Consider the following 24626-nt stretch of genomic DNA (forward strand, 5'->3'; position numbering starts at 1 on the left):
ATCATTTAAAAAAAAAAACTGTCCAGAATGTCCCGGGGATGATTGAGGTACGCAGGAAGCAGAGAATAAAGAAAGGGTTCTTTTCTAGATCTCTTCATTTCAATGAATAGAGCTAGATGGGGCCATCTCCCCGCTCAAAACAGGAATATCAGGCATAACGGTAGTCCCAGAGGTCTGAATCTAACAATTACACTTCTACGGCATGTGTACGTGATGTGACATTTAGCCCTTGTTCACACTGCGGTGTTTGGTCAGTGATTTTCATCGGTGACTGAACCCAAACCAGGTGCGGGTCAAAAACACAAAACAAGAGCAGATCTTTCCGATATACCTCATCTCTCTGTAGGCTTCACTCCTGGTATTGGCTCACAATCAGTGATGGAAAACACCAACCAAACAATGACCAAATCACTGAAATTGTAGTGGTCTTAAAACCATGACATGTTAGAAGGGGTTATGTTTGGTGCTGTTTGCACCAGGATCCAAGGGATGGGGAGTGGACTTCATTTCATATTATCCCCCCATATAGATTCCTTTAAAAATGGATTGTCCTAGTATGGTGGTTATGACCAAGCATTTAAAATCTAGTGTCTTTATGTAGACAGAAGAAGGGTCAATGACGATTGAAAAAAATAAATAAAAAAGAATTCTGGTTAAAATACAAATAGGTTAAAAACTGAAGCCAAAGCAGAGTATATCAGACAAACTGTGTAAGATATTCCGATACCAACTGCAATGTTTTATCAGCCAAATTTTTTCTAACCCCAAACTAAAATTCCACACCGCATCCAAGCATGCCATAAAAAAAAAAAAAGTATAAAAGAGTCTAGGGCAGACTTCTTCTCGAATATACAAATGCACAGCAAACTCTTCTGAGGATGAACCATCAAATCTAACATACATTGACATCAGGTAATTCTGCCCGTATCCTTAACAGGAATGACTTTACACATGTAGGTTATTTACCATTAAAAAAAATGTCTTAGTTCTTCAGGGGATGCATTTATATTTTAGCTTTCCATTCAAGTCTCTCACACTGTAGGAATATATCAGATTGCTCATTTGATCCACAAATGGAGCACTGCACCTCAATGACCATTCAACTCTTGACATAGCACCAAGTACTCTAGGATTGCCATAAGCATTGTTTTGCTCCTCAGTAGACTGCTAACAGCCATAAATATGTGACACATTGAAGCTGGAATGGACATCACTAGCCACAGGTCACTTCATCTGCTTCACATAGGGACGTCATCATGACACATTGACATTTAACAGTCCCTTTCTCATGCACAAAGCAACAAGGCCTGAGACTAGATTTCTACCTGAAGTTTAAGATGTAATTTTTTTTAAGTCAAACACCCAATTGGCTCCAAAAGGAGGAAAAATATAAGGTCGATTTCACACAGTGTTTGGTCAGTGATTTCCATAAGTGATTGTGAGCCAAAACCAGGTGCGGGTCAAAAACAATGAAAATGTGCAAATCTTTCTGTTACACTTTATTTCTGTGTAGCTTCCACTCCTGGTTTTGGCTCACAATCACTGATGGAAATCAGTGATCAAACATTGACTGTTTGAAAGTGGCCTAAAGGTTCCTTTAAACGGGACGACAATCAGCTGATCAATAGAGGAGATCAGTGCATTTACATGCAGCCATCTCCTCCAGAACATGGGTAGGGGCCATGGCTAATGCCGTCGCTCTTCCCCATAACGACTTATTGTTTCCCGGAAGCAGATCATGTGTACATAGCACAATCTGCCACTGGTAAACCATGATCTTCTGTGCTGCTCGTTCATTGGGTAATCAGCGGTGCATTTATACAGCCCGATCATCGCTAATGAGCATTACTAGTAACACTAGTTGGCGATAATCTGTTCACTTGTCGGCGCATGTAAAAGGGCCCTTAAATCATTCCATTTAGGATCAATTTCCATGTCTGGCTCAAAAACTGCATATGGGAATTCAGCATTCAGCTCCTGACCTTCAACACACTATGAGAAGTAGTGGCACTGGATCTGAAGTGAAGTTTGAGAGGGTACATGGCTTAAAACTAAAAGGAGATCATTTGGATAAACAAGGTCTTGGCAATGACAGGGGTAATAGAGAAATGCCAGCTGCACATCATTGTTTTAGTTGTGGGCTACAGGCATCTGACAGTGTCTTGGTTTGGAGACCGTTTAAGGTCTCATTAAGACGATTGAGCTAAAACCTATTAGTGAACTGGCTGAAAAAAATAATAATAATTTAAATGGACCGCACATGGATGGTGTCCGTACGTGGCCTATTTTTCTTGTGCACCCAGTCACTAGAATGAATGGGCGAAATTTATGCAAAGAATCTGACCTAAACTGTGCATGATGCGATCTCTACACGGAACGATGGTCCATGTGGAAAACCACCCATGTGAATTGAGCCATTATTCAGTCCAGGTGCTGTATGTTTTACACATGGACAACACCCGGATGTTCATATCGCATATCTGACTGAGCCCTTAAAGAACAGGGATATTTAGAAATAGATTTTTTTTCTATATTTTTTCTAAAAAGTCTGACTGTCTGAACAGACGGAAAATACGAGAAAAGCTGGCCATAAACATCAGATAACCTGACTATTCCAGTTGGATTACCACCATGTATTGTGGTGGTCCAACTTTCTTCTGACAGCCTGATCCTTTTGGTCTCAGGAGAGGTAAGGCTGCTGCCAGACACCTGCCCCTCTCCCCATTCAGAATATATGCATGCTTATCCGACCTGTGCGTACATCTGTATGGGGAGGGGGAGATGGGGGTCCAGGAGATATAGCTTGTAAGCTTGTTCACTTCTTTGGCCAGCAGCTATCTAAACAGTATGGCCAGCATAAAAAACAAAGTAGAAGGTCTACAATGTTCAACCTCCTAAGGACAGGACTCAGGTTATTACATATCTGGCAAAGTCTCAGTAACTGCACTCGATGATGGGAATTACTGTTATCAAAGCAAAAGTAAATGTAGAAATATTAAAATGAATTGGGGAGGGGGTATTAAAAGTGAAAATGTGGCCCTCACCAGTCCTTCGTAAACTAAAGTGGCACATTAAACAGCGCTTAGCTACTCTAGCTCATGGTCAAAAGTCTTTCTATTCCTTATGTTTGTCAACTTTGGCAAACTGCACATTTAGCCAACCTGAAGCAGGCAAATGTGGGCAAAAACTGGAATTTTTGGTACCTCCTACTACGTAATGGCTGAATTAACATCTCTGACAAGTAAACAGAAATTGTCTATACGCACACCTTCATTTTTCTATTATTGCTTTACATGTTCCTAGGAAGAACATACTGACCGATAACAAAAAGACTCAAGTGTGTATCAGATGGTGATTGAAATGCTTAGCCCTTTAAAACAGAATTAAATGAAGAAATCCTGACTTTACATAGCCAAATATTTTCATCTTGTTTCATACATTTTTAAAAAAAATTTAAATGCTTAAAATCCCTCAGTTATGTTGGTTAAAAATGTTCTCATTGCTGTGCTTAATATTGGTGAGGATTAGCTGACTAGCTTGGGTAAAACAGTTCGAAGTGGTATGCTCCCATTAGAGTCATTCATTAAATTAGCTCTTAATTTATTGGCCACACCCACTACAGGAGGTAACTTGGAGCTAATCCCTGGGAAAGAGCTGGTATGGCTGGTAATCCTTTTTCCTGAGGACTTGTCCATGACAGGGGGTTTAGGCATCCTCTTGCAAATCCACTGGTGTCGTAGTGCTTGACTTGGGGTCATTCGTGCTGTTGGATCCCAGTTCAAGCAACCTTTTAAAAAGTCTATAAAAAGAGCATCTTCACAACCCTTTAATGCTGCCACCCAGTCCTTGCTCCCAGGAGCACCACGCATCTTTCCCCTACGTGACCTACTTCCATTCAAGACCACAGATCCATTGGGAAGCGTGGTCACTGTGCAGTAACGAGGATATCCCTTAGAGTTGACAAAATTCTTTGCTCTCTTGGCTTGTTCTACCAGCTTTGGAGGTGGTGCTCCAAGGAGCTCCATCATGCATGCCAACTGATCTCCTTCATCTTCCCCTGGAAACAATGGGTAGCCAGTCAAAAGCTCCACTAAAATGCACCCAAAGCTCCACATATCAATGGGCATGCCATAACGGCTTCCCAGTATGACCTCTGGAGCCCGATAGAACCGAGACTGTATATACGTGTACACTCTTTGATGCTCAAAGCAACTAGAACCAAAGTCAATAACTTTGATTCCACTGCGGCCTTGTTGTTTAAGTAAAATGTTTTCTGGTTTAAGGTCGCAATGGATGACTTTGTTCCTGTGCAGGGCCTCCAAGCATTGAAGGATTGAATGAGCAAATTTACGAACTAACTGTAGACTGAAACCTTGGAATTTGTTTCTCTTAATCAGTTCATACAAGTTCATGCTCAGCAACTCAAAAGTCATGCAAATGTGATTGCGGAAGGTAAAACTTTCCAACATATGTATTACATTCATATTCCCGGTCTTATCCTGTTTCTTAAGATGTTCGAGGATACGTATCTCTTCGGCTGCCTGGCGATGGAATCTCTTCTCATTGCGGACAATCTTAAGAGCCAAATGCTGGTGGAGTTTGTGGTCATAAACTTTTGCCACCTGCCCAAAGCTACCTTTTCCAATAACCTTCAACACCTCATAGCGATAAGATATTTGGTCATGTGGCACCAATGTATACCCTCCTTGGTCATCATCATACCCTCCATTATTAGGACCTCCTACAACACCTTGCCTCTTTTTTGCACTTGGGCCTATAAAATATACTTCTGTAAAGTTGCCGATTTCCTGAAGTTCATAAGTAGTTAGCTGATGTTTGTATTGCTTCAGTGCATGTTCTGGACTCAAATATGTGGCTTTAGAAGACTTGGTGGAGCTGTCACTTGATTTTGATGTGCCTGAACTGTCGGAACTCTTTTCTTTAGTCAAAACTGGTAAAGCACTATCCGTCCCCGGTAGTCCAGCACTGACTCTACGGTTGCCAGAGTCCTCAAATAATTGCTGAACCTTGACTTGCTGATGATCCTTCATGGTGGATTTATTTCCACTTATCTAAAGAAACAACAAAAACGTAAAATTAATATGATTATGTAAACTTCAAGCCAACATTAAAAAAGGAAACAAAAAACAGACACGGACATTGAAAATCAAGTCAGGAAAGTATATATATTTTGACATGACCTATGCATTAATCAGAAAATACCTAGGAATGGGTAGAAGCCTAGATTGCACCTGTAATGTCCCGCATGGTAAGGGTCCTTTTACACAGCTGAGAAAGCAGACCGTGATCATGGATGTGTGGGGATGAACAATCATTATTGCGATCATTCGTCTGAATACAGCTTCATAGTTTGACGGCAGCATGCGTGAAAGATTCACCCACCTGACCAATACGAGGAAGCACAAGTGTTACACAGGCAATTATCAGAAACAAGCGTACATAGAAACCTTAGTCTTGCTAATTGCCCCGATCCTCAGCCTGTGTAAAAGGACCCTAAACCAAATTTTTTATGCACATGAATAAATGGCCAGTGTTATCTCAAGCATAAGTTATGGTATAATATAAAATGCTAAAGTTTTGGGCCTCCACGCAGGGGAAAATGGGCACGTTGAGCTGTAAAAAGGGTGGCACCTAATCCAACAATTTTAGCACAATAGGGATGAGACTGACATTAACAGCCTGACTGCAAACAAACCAGACTTTATGATGTTCTTCAGAAGTCTTAAGTTGATTTTTCGGGTGAATATCGACTGTACTCATCTGGGTGAAGTGAATTACGGCAGCTCATGAAACGCTTCTATTTATACCGGCAAGGCTAAATCTGCACGTTTTAAGCTCAAGAGACTATTCTTTGAAGCGAGAATCCCTTCAGTCAAATGTTGGATGTAAACACTTGTTAGATGGTCACTGAGACTCCTCAAGTAATGACATCTGCTTCCCATTATAGTCACTGGTGGCACACTGAAATGCTGACTATGTAAGAAGTATCAACAGGAACTAGAAATAGAAGCAAGCGAGAGGAGCCAAATTATAAATAAACCCGTCTTGGGCGGGACACCGATAATTTATATTGCTTTCCTGCCTGGATACAGTTCTCTGCCGTGCAGAAGGCTTATGATTCATGAATGGATGCTCCTGCCAGATTTTGCTTTGCGTAAGCTAGCTGCATCATCCCTTTTAAGTCCATGTGAGACTTATATTAGCAGGCATCTTGAACGCAAGATATGTATGTCAAGCAACGTGCCTATGAAAGCTGCCTGGAGTTTATTTGTAACCATACAATGAGGCAATTGGTAGGTGCACATGTACATAGATTAAAAAAACATAACATTAACAAGTTAAAAGTTAAGTAAAAACACCATTTGTAAAACAAAAATTGAACACAGAGTTGCTTTTGTTGCAGAATCTTCTTACCGTGGCAGTTTTACAAAAATTCTGCACTTCTGCAGTTACAAAAAGGACTTGTCAATATATGAACATAGTCAAGTTCAGATCAATTATTTAGAAGAAGAATAAGAGTGACCACAGATGAATATGTTCCAGATACACAATGATGAAAGCAGCTTAGTGACCAATTACCGTAAAGGGTACACTCTGTCCGAAAGGTGATTTTTTATTTTTTTTATAAAACTCAATATTAAACTATTTTTTTCTAGTACTCTATTGTCAGTTTACTGCTGATGTGAGGAGAACAGGTTATCTGAAGGGTAATCCTTATTCTATAGTAGGTACCGTATATAATTGGGAAAACAGTATGACAGCGCTATCGTTCTCTACAGATACAAATGCCCACAAAAGAGCAGTGGATTGATTAGCGTAATGTGTAATGCTCTAATGGAGTCACTACAGGGGGCTGCCTCTGGTCTCCGTAATGGTTTGAGCAAGAAAGTTAAGCAAGTCTATCTGCTGTGCTAAAAGTCCAAACCAAGAGCGGGGACAAAAAGTAGAAGATATGGAGTGACAAAAAAAATAAAAATAAAAATCTAGAAAACCATCCACCCATTTTTGTAAGACAAATGATATAGATTACTGACATATAGACTGTTACTATTTGATGAAAAATTTGATTGAAGTGTCCGTTTAAATAACAAAAAAAATAATAAAAGTATCCAATGCAATCCAAACATCATCTATAGGTATAGTCCAAGAGCAAAGGACACAGGAGAAAGGATGCGGTGACACAAACTGGAAAGTGTCAATGTAAAATGCTTGGTAATCTGGAACATGTTCTGATCCATCCAGCTTGAAATATGACATAATACCATGGTTAAATCAGCAAGTGTAAGATATGAGATTAGCGGTTAATGGTTACTATGGAACATATGCCCACGGTTCCTTAGGGCACGTTGTATTCTACTGAAGTCTATTTCTGTCCATTGAAAAGGAATGAAAAAACAAAAACTAGTCATCTGCTCACGTCAAGTTCTCAAATTTCCAATCTTTGTCTTGGATATTTGTATCCTAAGCAAAGATTATATCTGGAAATCAGACCGATTGCTATGACCCCCAAAATGTCTAACCATACAAGCAAATCTCTACCTACGGTTTGTTCAAACCCATCTATCATGTATCAAATAATGGACCTCAACTACAAGCTTCTGGGAACCACATATAGCAGAACCTGACATATCCAAGACACTTCTGAGAAAAATTGGTACATAACTATAGATGCACACATATAGAATAAAAGGAGTAAATAGTTAACCAACATAATACCACCAAACTAAAAGGATATTCGTACTCCAAGCTTTGTAGGAAATGATCTATGGGCCAACATCCATCCTCCCGGCTCAGCAGCTTCCTTCTTTTACAACATTAAAAGGAGCGTGTGTTTTTAATGTGCGATTTATAGGCCCCTAAGGAACAACTCATTGCATCACTGTTCTGGGAAGCAGGGACTCTGCCAGTTGTGGCAACCAGGTTCCAAGGCGAGAGGTTAAGCAAAAGTCTTCCTTCCTGAAAGATGTACTCATAAAAAAGACTGAACAGTATCTTTGCCTGGAAGAAGCAGTTCCCAGCCAAGAATTCGGATTGACAGTCCAAAATAGGCGCTGAAAACTGCTTCATGGAAGGTAAATACAGTTGTAGCCTACGGTCAACACTGGGAACCATCATATCGTGAGAAAGTAGATCTTCACAACATTGCATTCTAAGAGGCAGAAATGTGATGACCACTTGCCATGAAAAAAAGGTATAAAGATCAAGACCTTATAGGTTTAGAATAGAAATAAAGAAAGCAGCTTACAGGGTTTATCTGAAGACTACATTTTATTTTAATAAAAGCTACAAACCATGTAAAATAATAAAATCAGTCCTACAAGTCTCCTGCGGCTCCCATTGCAATGTTTCCCGAGCTGAACAGACTCCATTGACCACAACGAACGGAGTTTGTTCAGTTTGCATTTGGAATTCAGTTTTTTTACCAGACAAAATGGTCCTGCATGCAGGACTTTTTTTGTCCGGTCTTTTTGACAGAATCTTTGATGGAGGCTCCGAACTGAGCCTCCAATGCATATGTGAACAAGCCATTAGCTGGCGGAGCAGTAATATTTTCTGATGGGTCTGGCAAAAAGAGACTGAAGTGGACTGGCAAGGAGAGTATGCCTTATTTTACATGGCCCTGAGCCTTTTAGGAAAAAAAAATTAAAATCTGTTGGGCAGCCCCTTTAATAATGCAAGAAATACAAACTCATCTTAAAGGGGTTGTCCGGGTTCAGAGCTGAACCCGGATATAACCTCTTCTTTACTCATTTACTATATGTGAGTGGAGCATTTCCTTGCTCCGATGCTCCCCCTTGCCTTGCTCTGCATAGCACAAGCAAGGTCTGTTTGTTTACTGCTGGTGATGCATCGGGGTTCTCACTATGAAGGCATAGACTTGCACAAGTGGGCAGTCTGTAGCGATGCCCTAGGCTCTTTTAGAGACTGGTACTAGTGGTACTGTTTTAGAGGTACCTGACTCTAAAAAGGCCCAGGGCAGTGCTACACATTTGTGCCGATGATGTTACCGGGCTTACTGCTAGGCGAAAGTATCCACCTAACATAGTAAGGAGAAGCCCGGTATGTCACCGGCGGAAAAGCTTATATCCAGGTTCAACCGTGAACCTAAACAAGCCCTTTAAAACAATACACCTGGTCTAGACACAGTGAAGGAAACGACAATAAATACAAGTAATGGCTACGGAAAGCTGTCCAGGGATCTAGGATTGTCTTGATGCAAGTTCAATCTGCTACACAGAAAAGTAAAAGGATGTTGTTTTAGAGGCAACTAAGGCTACGTTCACACTAGCGTTTTGGCTTTCCGTTCAGGGCTCTCACAAGCGGTCCAAAACGGATCAGTTTTGCCCTAATGCATTCTAAATGGAAAAGGATCCGCTCTGAATGCATCAGTTTGCCTCCGTTTCGTCTCCATTCGCGTTTTGCTGTCCGCCTGACGAAGCAAAGCCAAAACGGATCCGTCCTGACACACAATGTAAGCCAATGGGGACGGATCAGTTTTCTCTGTCAGAATCTTGCACAATAGAAAACTGATCCGTCCCCCATTGACTTTCAATGGTGTTCAAGACGGATCTGTCATGGCTATAGAAGACAACCGGAACCGTTCATGACGGATGCATGCGGTTGTATTATTGTAACAGAAGCGTTTTTTGCAGATCCATGACAGATCCACAAAAAATGCTAGTGTGAAAGTAGCCCAACAAAACAAGGGGTATCGTATGGCTGAACTGTAATCAATGCCCACACACAGGCAAGGCAACCAGGTCATGGACTGAGAAAACATCCTCAACAACTCATTTCTCGAAGAATAATTACTGAAATAGTTGTGGAATTGTTAGACCTGTCCTACCTAGGAGCATCATGGTACCATGATCTACACCAGGCATGGCCAACCTGAGGCTCTCCAGCTGTTGCAAAACTACAACTGCCAGCATGCCTACAGCTAGCAGCCTACAGCTAGCAGCCTACAGCAAGGCATGGTGGGAGTTGTAGTTTTACAACAGCTGGAGAGCCGCAGGTTGGCCATGCCTGATCTACACCATCTTCTTCACATTGATGGCCAACTTGATGTCCAGAGATACCCTTCTGTGCAGGTGATGAGATGGCCATGAACCAGGAGGGACTTTAAAATGGCATGGGGTTGCTGATCAAGAAAAGGAGTATCGGAGAGGAAAGCAGGTTTTCCCCAATCTCTCCTTTTATTCCCTGTGCTTGCCTTGACATCACCGTTCTTTTTGAAACTGAATGTGAGAATCTGCGGTTCCCTTTCTTCTTGACACAATGAGCTCTTAGACAATATTTATGAATGTTATTGTTGGACCTAACTTACGTAGATTCTGTCTCACTAGCAATGTGAACTTTATACTGTTGCATAAAAGGAATACATCTAAAGTTTAACCTTTCAAGATTGACAATAAAATCTGGCAAAGCATTACAACAAACCCCATAATAGGGTATTGAATGAGTAAGAGGAATATACTGTGCTACAATAACAATGCTGCTACGAGTACAGCAATAAGAGCAGGTCAGCTCCACACTATTCAGCTCCTATTCTTATTCAATAGCCTACTTGAAAAACTGTACCACAGTACTTGGCAGCACGCCAAGCATGACTGCAAGCCAACTGGAATATTCAGAAATGTGCATGCCATACATGTGCTGTAAATGTCTGTTGTAGATTCAAGCACATCCCCAAAAAATTAAAGCAGCACAACTCCTGGTGTGTGTCATCAAATAATGTGCTTTATGAATTTTACATTTTTTTGGGGGGTACTATCTCTCCTTGGGGATAGAGCACCTTCATCGACTTGAGGAGACTTACAGACTATACTTGCTCCTCTGGAATTCTGGGAAGAAAGGGATGCAAATGAGCTCTTAAGCACTGCCTGTAATGCCACCAACATAATGGTGGCATTAGAGGCAGTGCTTGCTAAGAGCTCATCTGCATCCCTTTCTTCCCATCAGTTTTACAGGAGTACGTCTCTGGTCGATAACGGGCCCATGTAAAGGTACCACCGATCACCCGATAATTGAGGTGAAAGCATTGCCGATGTGGTGACCTAAATCATCTAAGCAGCAGATTGTTCCGTTTAGGCCTCATATACACAACCAAAGGTATTTTGAGATCCGAAAATTGCAGATTGCTAAACACGGACACTGTCCGTGTTGTAGCCACATTTTTCTGTGGACCCACGGTCTTCAATGGGTGTTCCGTATTTTGCAGCCAAGTAAAGGACCTGTTCTAACTTTCTGCAGAACAAACATACGGATGCCGAAAGCACACAGATCATCAGTGTCCGTTCTGCAAAATGATCGAAAATGTCCGCAAAATGCGGACAGCATATGTAATGCACCCAGTTTACTGCCCAGAAACGCTGATTCTCTGTGGAGACGAGTAACAGCAGTAAATGCAGCTTTTCTGACGAGCAGCCAATTATTAGGAATGAACAGTTCGCACACAATAATTGCTTGCCCAGGTGGCCTGTATATATGGGAATTAGGTTAAAAGTTCCCTTTAAAGTCATGGTGCGTAACGCATCCTTCGCAGAGAACAGACTAGAGCTTAGGTTTAAGTTTGAAAGATAAGATTTGGGGATTTAAATAGTGCCAAGCTAAATACTTGTTTGTTTGAAGTCAGGAAACAGAATGAAAATTTTTACGTCTTGGTTCTCTGTGACTAAAAAGTGGGAGGCCGGAAGTGATGAAGAAAAAACAAACAAAAAAAAAAGACCGCAGCCTGTTACTGCCATCTCGCTCTACGTAAACCTGGGATGAAGGGTAGATACAGAGACTTTGCTTCAGGTCATCACCCCCTCTCAGCAGTCAGGGAGTATTATGTGTCCTCTGATCAGATCTGGAAGACTATGAAGTACAGATCTAAACCCCCCCCTCTGCATAATCAGACCGTGTGACTCACTTGTTTACCGCCATCTGGATAGCATAGATTTTTGGTCTCTTCTGGTGAAGACATATTCACATGGCCATAATTGTGAACTCTGCCCATCCTGGACTTTTAGTCACACACATGAATTTTTATGTGTTTTCTGTATGGAGCGTATAAATGTGGATTTTTTGTTTTAGTTAACAGTTCAGTGGGTAGGGGCAGAAATCACACTGCATTTTCCAGAAGAGTAAAATTACAAATCGTAGCAATAAAGCACCGGGTGGCAGTTTTTTTTGGCCTTGACTTTATGTTTCTGTCGATGTAGCTGTACGATGGCTTGCTTTTTGTGGGACAAATTGTATTTTTAGTGCCACCACTATGGGACACATAGACATTTTGAACTTTTATCTTTTTTGGGGTGATAATGGGGGGGGGAGCTAGCCGTTACACCACTGATTTTTGCACTTTAAATTTACAATGTTCACCATGCGGCATAACTAGTGTGTTACTGTTATTCTATGGATCAGTACAATTATGGCAATACCAGATTTGTACTTTTATGTGTTTTTTTTTTTTTTTTTTACTACTTTTGCACAATAATAGGACATCTCGTTATAATGCTGCATTCTACGAGTCAGAAATCATAAATTTTTGCACTGTTGTTCACTGGTACCATTTTTTGGGCTACAATGGACTTATTGATTAACATTTACCGTTTTCTGGGAGGAGTGAATAGCACCATCCCTGTCTTCCGGTTGTGTCTGGTATTGTACCTCCGCTCCATTGAAGTGAGAGGGTAATACCATGCAATCTGTGGACAGTAATGGTGCTGGTTTTGGAGGAAAGCAGCCATCTTTTTCTAGTCCTGGAGAACCCCTTTCAATTTAGGGCACTTTTACACTAGTGTTATTCTTTTCCAGCACTGAATTCCGTCCTAGGGGCTCAATACTGGAAAAGAACTGATCAAGTATATCCCCATGCATTCTGAATGGAGAGTAATCCGTTCAGGATGCATCAGGATTCAGTCTTTTTGACTTTTCAGGACGGAGATAATACCGCAGCATGCTGCAGTTTTATCTCCGTCCAAAATTCCGGAACAATTGCCGGAATGCCGGATCCGGCATTTTTTTCCCCCCATTGACATGCATTAATGCCGGATCCGGCCCCGAGTGTTCCGGCAAAACGGATCCAACATTGCGGTCTGCGCATGCGAAGACTGCAAAAAATGTGAATAAAAAAAATATGTCGGATCCGTTTTTCCAGATGTCACCGGAGAGACGGATCCGGCATTTCAATGCATTTGTCAGACGGATCAGTATCCTGATCAGTCTGACAAATGCCATCAGTTTGCATAAGTTTTGATGGATCCAGCAGGCAGTTCCGGCGAAGAACTGCATGCCGGAATCCTCTGCCGCAAGTCTGTGAAAGTAACTTACAAATACTGAATAAAATACTGTTGTGTAAAAGGTTTTCTGGCTGTGTAGGCAAGTCACTTTGCTATTGACGGATCCTTTCCTAAGGTGTTAAGGCCTCATGCATACGACCATATGTATTCTGCGGTCTGCAAAAAAATACGTATGACATCCGTGTGCATTCCGTATTTTGCGGAACGGAACAGCTGGCCCCTAATAGAACAGTCCTATCCTTGTCCGTAATGCGGACAATAATAGGAATGCACACGGAGTAACTTCCATTTTTTTGCGGACCCATAGAAATGAATGGTTCCATAAACGGTCTGCAAAAAAAACACAGAACGGACACGGAAAGAAAATACGTTTGTGTGCATGAGGCCTTACGTCATAATAAAGATTAATTTGGAACAAACCACGGCACTCCAAGTTCTTTTGTATGAACTTCTTATTTTATTTGGTTATATTTTTTTATCCATCCACAAAAAGTAGGCCAATGACTAAATACTACATTTTCTGGATGGATAAAATATAACTAAATAAAATAACAAGTTCATACAAAAGAACTTTGAGTGCCATGGTTTGTTCTCTAATGTACCGCTGAGCGCCACCTACATTCTAGAGGAGTGCCGTTCAACTCTCGTTCTGAAGACTCGGGGCCCGGGAAGGGTAGAGCAAGAAAGGATTTTGTACTCTTGTCTTTGTCATATACAAGACAAGCAGGTCCTGCCGCTTATAAAGAAGTCCCAAATGGCTTCTCACAGATACATTGTTACTCTCCATTCCTTTCAATCAGAAGAACCTCATAGCCAACTCTCCTATGAAAATACATAATTGAACCCACAGCTGAAAAAAAAAAAAAAAAAAAAAAAAAAGGAAGTTAACCCTTGGATTTCTGCATTGCTTACTAATAAAATGTGGTTTGAAGTCACAAATAGACAAAAACAATATGACTAGGCTCACATCTGTGGTGGAGGGAATCCAAATAGCGACACATGTCCCAATAGAATCAAAGTGAAGGGGGTGGCACTGCTAAAGTTCGTACCGAGATTAGTGGATTCTCACGTATCCCCGTCCTCCCGCAGAATACGTGCTGCACAGCAGGAGTAAAGAAAAGAGGGCGGCACTCTCCACTGCTGTATCCCACCACTTTTATTCATACAAACGTCCTCATTAAAACAGGGCTGGGGCGGATTCCACCATTACGCAGACCGCTGAGTGGCGACGGCGGTCCGCAAAACACGGATACTGGCCATGTGTGTTCCACATTGCAGAATGGAACATCCTGGCCTCTATAGATACAGCCCTATCCTTGTCCGAAGAATGGACAATAATAGGAAATGTTCTATTATTCTGCGGGCACCACAGAAAGGACATATGGATGCGGATTGTAGTGAATGGGTCCGCATCCGAACCACATTTTGTGTAGGTCAGATACGGAAAAAAATAAGTGTGTGTGCATGAGCCCTATGGAGGGTTAGGTGAACTGATCCATAAACCATTTGCTTTACTTATTACAGGTTAGTGGACATTGCTATACCAGAATACTAAAACTGCACAGAGCCACAGATTTCAACCCCCTAAAAAGGGGGCGTCTCACTTCAGTAAATAGCATTTATCATGTAGAGAAAGTTGATATAAACCACCTAATAATGCATTGTGATTGTCCATATTTCCTCCTTTGCTGGCTTGATTCATTTTTCCATTGCATTATACACGGCTTGTATCCAGCAGTGGTGGCCGTGCTTACACACTATAGGAAAATGCGCCGGCATTGCTGGTGGTCGGGAGCATGGCAGCGTGCATAGGCCCGCATGTGCAGCAGCTCCTGTCCCGGCCACCTCGTATCTGCGTTGCCTACCCCCTGGATAAGAGAAGTGCAGAATGTGATGAAAAAATGAATCCAGCCAGCAAAGGAAGCAACATGGACAATCACAATACATAAGTAAGTGCCTTGTGTTAACTTTCTCTACATGATAAATGCCCTTTACTAGCTGGAAATAAGATCTGCACAACGTTGAGGAGGAATTTTGGACCGTTCCTCCCCGACAGTATATTGGGATGCCTTGCTCTGTATCTCAGGATATCTTTTTCTTGGAACTGTACCTCGTCTCAGGATAAGGCCTCTTTCACACGGGCGTCATGTTTTTGGGCCTGATAAAATGCGCGATTTTTCCGCACGAGTGCAAAACATTGTAATGCGTTTTGCACGCGCGTGAGAAAAATCATCATGTTTGGTATGTTTGGGTTAGGCGTTGTGTAGATTTTATTATTTTTCCTTATAACATGGTTATAAGGGAAAATAATAGCATTCTTAATACAGAATGCATAGTACAATAGGGCTGGAGGGGTTAAATAAAAAAATAAATAATAATAATTTAACTCACCTTAATCCACTTGTTCGCACAGCCCAGCTTCTCTTCTGTCTTCTTCTTTGAGGAGTAGGACCTTTGATGACGTCACTGCGCTCATCACATGATCCATCACCATGGTGATGGATCATGTGATGACCGCAGTGACGTCACCACAGGTCCTTTTCCTGTGCACAGCAAAGATGAAGACAGAAGAGATGCCGGCTGCACGAGCAAGTGGATTAAGGCGAGTTAAATTTATTTTTATTTTTTTAACCCCTCCAGCCCTATTTTACTATGCATTCTGTATTAAGAATGCTATTATTTTCCCTTATAACCATGTTATAAGGGAAAATAATAAAGATCGGGTCCCCATCCCGATCGTCTCCTAGCAACCGTGCGTGAAAATCGCACAGCATCCGCACTTGCTTGCGGATGCTTGCGATTTTCATGCAGCCCCATTCACTTCTACAGGGTCTGCGTTGCGTGGAAAATGCAGAGGAGCATGCTGCGTGAAAATCACCGCTCGTGCACAGCCCCATAGAAATTAATGGGTCCGGATTCAGTGCGGGTGCAATGCGTTCACCTAATGCATTGCACCAGCGCAGAAATCTCGCACGTGTGAAAGGGGCCTAAGGCTACATTTACATAACCATTTCTGTTTTGTGGTCCGCAAAATGCAGATATTGGCTGTCTGCATCCTGCATTTTTCGCAGTTCCCATTGTCAAAATGCATACCGTATTCTTGTCCACAAAACAGACAAGAATAGGAGACGTAAAATTTGCGGCACGGATGCATTTTTGCGGTCCCATAGAAATGAATGGGCCCACGTGCGATCCGCAAAAAATACTGGCATGTGAATGAGGCCTAAGGTGGTAGTCAGATCCCATGGATCACACTTTTGGGCATGTAGTAAAACCACACAAAACCCAATACAACGCCTGTAAAATGACGGATATAAAATTCTGCTGATTGACACACGGGCATGGTAAGTGCCCGTTACAATTTTTCACGGAGAGATTATTAGTAGAGCTGCACCGCGCAGCAGTTCTTTCATGATCAGATTGTACATAAGGACAAAGCGGATATTAATAAAAACTGAAACAATCCCGTCTCCATGTCTCCATGCACCTGCTTGTCTCGAGGTTACTTGAGGACATTCATCTCAGACGTGAAGATGTGCGAATCTATACAGGGGGACAGTTTTAGGATATTTAATGTATATAAAAAGGCCGAAGAGGAAGCAATGTGCCGTCTGGGGATTTATTTCATACTGTTCCACTCGCGCAAGGAATAATAAGCCACGTGATCGGCGGTAATATTTAAACTGGACATAACTTCGCTAAAAGCACACGCTCAGAAACAAAATATACAAAAACACATATTCTAAAAGTACGGGACTTACACAGCATGCGAAAACACCCACTCCTAATGATAGCCTTTAACCCCGCAGCTCTGAATCATTGCAAAGGCAGAGGAACACCCAAGGGTGACAAGGTTTATACTTTGCTCCTGTGACTATAAAAACACTTGAAAGGACAGCTATACAAAAATAAAGTGAAGAAAATATATTTTTTTTAAATCTGTTTTAAAGAATATCTGTACATTGTCAAGTCATGGTGCCCCGCGTTTGCTTTGTTAGTTACAGTACAGTTTCTACATTGTAGCAGCCGGTGTCAACCATACGTTACCTTTTTACATAAAAATACTCTACAGCTTCCATGCAGGTCACCTATGGGCTCTATAAATATAATGTGATCAAATGACTGGAGCGTGCCGTATAAGCAAAAGGAACGAAAAATAAAAGTATAGATCGCAACATAAGCGACCAATATGGCCCAACACACAGAGAAGCAGCATTACATTCTGCCTGGCTGTAAATCTGGAATGTGATCGGCAGCGAGCCTCGAACGCCTCTGGCAGCAGAGGAATAAAAAAAACCTCTTCTTACGGATGGATTTGCACCCATGCTGATGACAGAGCCAGGAGATGCCAGTCTGAATAAACGAGCTGTGAATGTAATTGAGTGAAACAGCTGAAAAATACAGAACCCGCCCTAAAGGAGAATATCAAATCAACAATCAAAATCAGAAAAAAAACATATGGAAGGGGTTGTACAGAAGTGAAAATGCTTGTTATATCATGTAATCCTAAAATATGTACATAGAATGGCTAATTATATAAAGACCTGCAATGTGGGGAGGTATGTGATAATATGAGAGGTACAGGCATACCTCAGTAAACTTCAATGATGCTTTGGTCCTGTAGATCTCCACTGTGTGATCTAAAGGAACCATCCATGTTCATACACAGCACTTCCACTACAGGAGCAAGATGGCCACCACCCATGGAATACGGTATCTTTTGGGCCTATAATGCATTTGGGGGGGGGGGGGGGGCGGGGGTGACTGATTGGCAGGGAAGTACATAATTTCAACTGTAGAGCTCCCAAACTCGAGAACTCCACCAATCAAAGTCTTCAGATATATCTCTACTAGGCTAATTTCAGACGAGCATGTCCACTTCAGAAAACATGCTCTGAGTCCTGTCAAAGGAGCAATGTCCATAATGGGAATTCATGTTCCCACACAGAGCATGTTTCCTAAAGTAGACACGCTTGTCTGAAATTAGCCTTACAGCGATCTATACGATCTCCACATTTAGGACTGATTGGCGAGGAGTTGTTCCAAAGGCTCTTTTTAAGTAAACGTTAAGCTCAAAAAAGTGAAACTCAAGTTCAGCTTGATAGGCCTTCTTAACCCCCCTACTCACAGGTATTTCTCACCCCTATGTTCTAAAGTTGGTCAATGTCAGTTGAACCCACCAACATTGGCAGGACCAGCTAACCATCTAATCTGTATGGGCAGCCTCCCGTCTCCAGGGGAGAGAAGGAACAGGCTTTTAGAGTTCACTAAGGAATAGGCCACCTCCAGACACCTTACTCTCACTCCCGATTCAGAATACTTGGTCAAGTGCACATGTGCATGGGGAAGAGGATAGCCAACCGTTATCTGAAGTGTATGGCTTTAGATCAAGTCAGTAAGAGCTCTGCACGGAAGGTTCCTCCTGCCTTCATACATAGCAGAATTACTCAGATCGCACAATAGGACATCACGGCTCTCAAACTGCATTGTAGTGAAGGGCCTGTAGGGCCAAATACACAAGATGTTGCCTTGGCACAGAGGCTGAGCAAAGGTTTTCTCGGCACTGTAGCTTCTGGCACAAACTAAACAGCTAGGACACAATGGCTCCATGGAAACACATACACATTGTGGTGTCCATTACTGCTCCATCGCTGTTCTACTACTAATGAACTGTGAAATGGCTAACATTGAAGCATGCGAAGATCACGTGCAACTTGAAAATAGAAAAGTCTATGACATAATCAATAAAACTAATTCAATGGAAGGATGCGATCTAAATCCAGCACACTACAATGCTTCTAGAAACTATAACCCTAATACAAGGCAGGACAGCTCTCAGGGAACCATGTGCCTGGAATTTTACTTGCTGCCTCCTAATGCTGACCACACTATATGGATCCACTCTTTTTAGTAGGGTCCTAATACACAGTCTTCTACAAATTCTGTGACAGGTCCAAAAAGTGGCGGAAATGTTGGGGTCAGACTAGATGGCCTGAATTATTTCCCGTTGGCTAGAATTTTACAGTGACTTTGGCCAGGCAACCACAGATTACAGAACTGCTAAACTACATCGAAACATAATGAAAGTGGACGTGGTTGATGTTGTAACTTCAAGTTGCCAGAAACCCTAACAACATTTGCAAGTGTCAGTTTTGACCTATTTTTAGCCGTTTAAGAGTTAAGTGAGGTCAAAGTTTTCTAAAGCACTCCTAAACAGGTAAAGATAAGTCAAAACGGACACTTCCAGTGTGTTTCTAAGTGATATATCATATGACCCCCTCCTCATTTGAAAAATCTGAGCTGAATTCAATATGGCGGATTTCAAAATGGCAGCAGAAAACACTTCCTTCTCCAAATAATGAAGCTTCCCTCCCAATTAATACTTTCACACACTGAAGTCAATTCTTTACAAATTACACCAGTTAAAAGGGTGCGTCCAGACTTTTACTCCACCCTGTACTTAGGGTTTTTAGCACTTCCTTCTCCTGATCAACAAGATCAGGGATCAGAAACTTCTGGCACTCCAGATGGGGTGAAACTACAACTCCCAGCATGCATACTTGCTCAGCTATACTTGGTACTCCTATAGAAACAATATGGAGCGTGCTGGGATTTGTAGTTTTCAAACAGTTGGAGTGCCGGAGGTTGCTGGTCCCTGTTTTACAGGATGCATGATAAGGGTGCAGCCACATGTTCAGGTTTCTTGATGTAGTTATGAAGAAAACTGAACGTGTGGCCGCACCCTAAATGTTAGCTATGATTGCTAAGGGCCCACAAATCCCTAAATAGGCGGGGGCCAGGGACCCATCCCTTTACCAGTAGATTCCCTGACAGGAGGAGTTGTATAGAGGAACCCTCGTACTAGTGATTAGTGGTGGTCCCAGTTGTGGGGGCCATGTGATATAAAGTGACCTTTCTACTGGACAGCTGCTAAATGTTGGGAAACCCCCTTTGATGTTAATAACTTCCGGCTGGTCCCAACAAAAAGTCACTCTGGGTTCAGAATATGGATTTCTTCTTTACTTCTACAATTACCGTGCGCTGTTTCCACACACAGGAACGCACCAGAACACTCCTAGCCCTCTCCCAGAAGAGCCTGTTTATATTGGATACAAGCGGAGCCTATGGGATGGTGACCAGGGTTCTTACATTTTTCAGAAAATAACTAAAACCAGATGCTCTCAGTTATGTAACTAAAACAAAGGCAAACAGTGAAAACAAGAGCAAACCTATAGCAAAGGGGAAAAACCTCTGCTGCAGGATCATATACATCGTATACCCAACAGATTCCGTTTCGGTACCTCAGAGAACTTTGGTTGTTCTATTTTGCCCTCCCTTAGGTCATGTTGCCCTTATTAAAGGGGTTGTCTGAATCCCCAAGAAAAACTAAAGGTAGGGGATTTCTGGGATTTACATATTGATGGCCTATCCTTAGGACATGTCATCAATATGAGATCGGGGCCGGTCCAACTCCTGGCCCTCCGCCGATCAACTATTTGAGCAGGCCATGGAGCTCCAAGAGCACTGCAGCCTCCTTTCAGCTTACGAAGCACAGCACCATACATTGGATAATAGCCGTGCTTGGTATTGCAGCTTAGCCCCAATCACCTGGCCATGTGACGTCACAAGTCCTGGGAAAGCCACAGCCTACTTGAGAAACTCCTATTGATGATCACTCCTGAGGATGATCTATCCTGATTATGTAAACCCCAGAGAACCCCTAGTGACCAAGCACCTTTTTTTAAAATTGCATTCCAAGAGCTAGAACTTTTTTTTTTTTTTTTTTAAATGTACTTGTATGAGGTCTTATTTTTTGCAGGACAAGTTATAGTTTTTAATGCACCATTTTAAGTACATGTAATGATTGATCAAAGCCAGCCGTTTAGCTAAAACCCCCTTTGTTTACGTCAGTAAAAACACGTATGGGTGGTCACTAAGGGGTTAAAAGGAAATGGAACAGAGGGGGTTTCAAAAAGAAAATAGGCTTTTTTTGTTTTAAGTAGTGTCCCAGAGCTCAGTCATTTAACCCCATACAGAACAAAAGGATCCACCAACTGGACATTACTGGGTTCATCAGTGCACCCAGAGGCAAGAAGGTTGATCTCTTTGCCATCTGGGCATTATATATGTGCAGAAAAGGAAGATTGGATCTTCAGGTTCTGTTCTGATTGTGGTAAAATTCAAAGTTTGGGTTTGTTCACATTATGATTTTTTTCACATGGATCATAAAAACCCATCCCATTGTTTCCCATGGGAATCCACAGATTTTATTTCTGTGTGGATTTCAAAACCACGTCGAAAGGAGAAATGTTCTTTCCTGGTGCAGTTTCTGTATTTGGATTAGCTACATGGAATGAGGCTAAATACGTGGGCGGATCAGAGTCATGGAAAACGCAAAACCACAGCAGAAATTCGAGGGTCACTCTCAGATTTCTTGGATTTCAGAAATGTAGTATTACATGGAGGCCATTCAGATGAATGGCTGTCCACAAAATACATGACCGCCTTGAGTCCACCAGAGCTTCCATCCGTTTTGGCTCACAGAGGGGTGTTCATAGGATGTCCATATGTCCTAATGGGGGCATCCAAACAAAAAGGTTCATCCAGCACACGTCTCCATAAAAATGAATCTTCTTTATTAAACCATGATAACCCCATCCTGGTACAGGCTATTCAATTCCGCTATTGAGATCCGTCATAGGATCTCAATAGCGGAAGAAAACGCTTCAGTTTTGTCCCCATTCATTGTCAATGAGGACAAAATTGAACTGAACGAAACGGAATGGAATGCTCCAAAATGCATTACGTTCGGTTTGGTTGCGTCCACATCGTGGACAGAATGCTGCTGCAAGCGCACGGATCTGTCCTGGCACACAATGTAAGTCAATAGGGATGGATCAGTTTTATCTGACACACTAGAAAACGGATCCGTCCCCCATTGACTTTCAATGGTGTTCAGGACGGATCCGTCATGGCTATATAAGACATAATACAACCGGATCTGTTTGTGAAGGATGCATGCGGTTGTAATATGGTAACGGAAGCATTTTTGCAGATCCATCCGCAAAAAACGCTAGTGTGAAAGTAGCCTAAGTAGTAGTAGTAGTGATACAACCCTTTAATGATTCACCATTTTAATTCTGTACTGAAATAATCTAATAATCCTGAAGCACCTCAATCCAAGAACAAGGCCTGTGTCTCCAAAAGCTCAACCTGACCAGAAGAATGAAACCCATAAGATAAATATGAAAAAGACCGAAAGGATCCTTATGTGGAACCATTATCTACACAAAGAAATACTGGGCCTCGGATAAAAACCTAGTGCAGACGTATCCATTGCAACCAATCCGGTCGCATCTTTCAAGTTCCAACTTGCCTTTCAAAAATGAGAGCTGGACTCTAACTGGCTGAACTCATTCACACACGCGAGGCCTAAGGTTCTGGTACTGTATGACGCACTTACAGTATGATGTACAGAGACACCTTGAAAACAACTTGGAAGTGGGACAGGGAAGTCTCAAGTGACAAAACATGCCCGCGCGACAGGTGCAATACACTGGATACCAACCTCACCCGATTACACAAGCGTAATATGATAAAACCTGAACACCTGCGAAACAGAACCTTCTGCTATAAACCATATGATATTATCCCGGTCTGTGTAATATTAAAAACTCACATATAAATCATTTTATAACTAGTCAGTCATCCCAGGAGGCCACTACGGAGTCAGATGTCCGCCTGGAAGGGTAGAAGCTTCCCTGTGCCAAACAAGCTGGAACGACAACGGCGATGAAAGGACAGTAAGGCTAAAGCAAAGTGACACGTTACTTACAGCAAGTCTTCCGATTGACGGGAGGGCGGAGGGGCTCTCTTTGTCTCCTGCAGCATCCTGCGCTGCCACCTGATCAAGCCTCATGTAGGAATCATACAATCCATCTCTGTATCTCACTGTAACAAGCAAATAGAGGTGGTCAGAGGAGCCGGCTGCTTCCTTCCAGCACATTCATCTCATGTCAATGGATGGCAGTGGGAAAAAATTCATAATAGATTGTTAGAAATATTAAGTATATAAAAATACCGTTTAGTGTCTACAGCTCCTAGGCACACAGATGTCTTACAGCTCAGGGCTGTACACTGTAGAGGTGTGAGAAGGCTCCTAGGTAGGTGCATACGGATACATACTTCACCAGCTTCTGTACTTAAAGGGGTTCTCCAGGAATGACTTATAATGACACCTATCCTAGTATGTTTGCAAGTGGAGGCAGCCAATCATGCCGAGTGGCCTCACTACACACTGCACTGGCATATACTACATATTGGTGAGCTTTCCTGTCAGGCTGCTCAGCCATGATGGCATATCATAGGCTGGATTTAAAGGGAGTCTGTCACCACAAGTTCACCTTATACACTGCTTACATAGCAGCGCTGTAGCATAAATGTACATGAGTCAAATGGTACCTTTGCTCTTTTGTTCTGACATCGACCAGCAGCAAAAACGCTGTTTTATTCATATGCAAATGAGGGTTCGCAAGTGCCCAGGGGCGGCGTTCGGGCTGTAAATGCCCAGGCCGCTCTGCCTTCTTCTTAGATAACCCCTCCCAGCCTTTTGCTTGGCCCGCCCTGTAAGCCTCGTGTCATCCAGTGTACTGGCCAAGATCCCGTGAGTGCGCAGTTGACCGCCGGGCCCAGACATGCGCACTGTGATGACCATTGTGGGCAGCAGCATCGCTCCATGCAGTACGCATGCGCCGGCCAGTACACTAGATGATGCAAGGGGCTTACAGGGCGGGCCAAGCAAGAGGAGTTATCTTACAGCCCGAACACCGCCACTTATTTGCATATGAATAAAACTGCGTTTTTGCTACTGGTCAATGTCAGAACAAAAGAGCAAAAGGTACCATTTGACTCATGTACATTTATGCTACAGGTGAACTCCCTTTAATCATTACATCTCCTGTAAAGCGAGACCCCGCCATCTATTGCAGAGCAGTGTAGTCTGTACAGAGGCCCGACCCCCTAGGGAGCTCTGCAATGGTGGCAACCATTCCTAGTCACTTTTTTTATTATTATATCGATAGTGACATGGAAAAATGTAAAATAAACTTGCCAAAAATTAAAAATAAATATATGTGATTTAAACAATGTAATTTTCAGATGACACATTCTCTTTGAAGTGGAGCTCCACCTCAGTAGTCAATGTAAATATGTTAGGCCCGCAGGGATGGGCAAACTGCGGATCTCCAGCTGTTGTAAAACTACAACTCCCAGTATGCCCAGTCTGCCTACAGATATCAGCCTACAGCAGGGCATGATGGG

At 42.3% G+C, this 24626-nt stretch overlaps 1 protein-coding gene across 1 annotated transcript in view; it reads right to left on the reverse strand.

The window, feature by feature from the left end:
- Positions 1-436: 436 nt before the first annotated feature.
- The window catches only part of DYRK3 (dual specificity tyrosine phosphorylation regulated kinase 3), a 36298-nt gene continuing 12108 nt past the window's right edge, over positions 437-24626 (reverse strand). The window contains exons 2-3 of the mRNA XM_040423950.1: positions 23143-23258; positions 437-5072 (exon numbers count right to left, since the gene is read on the reverse strand). Of these exons, the coding sequence (XP_040279884.1) occupies positions 3525-5072; positions 23143-23258 (1664 nt within the window). The 3' untranslated portion in view covers positions 437-3524. The remainder of the gene's footprint in view (positions 5073-23142; positions 23259-24626) is intronic.

Source organism: Bufo bufo, chromosome 3 (assembly GCF_905171765.1).
Source record: "Bufo bufo chromosome 3, aBufBuf1.1, whole genome shotgun sequence".
Lineage (NCBI taxonomy): Eukaryota > Metazoa > Chordata > Amphibia > Anura > Bufonidae > Bufo > Bufo bufo.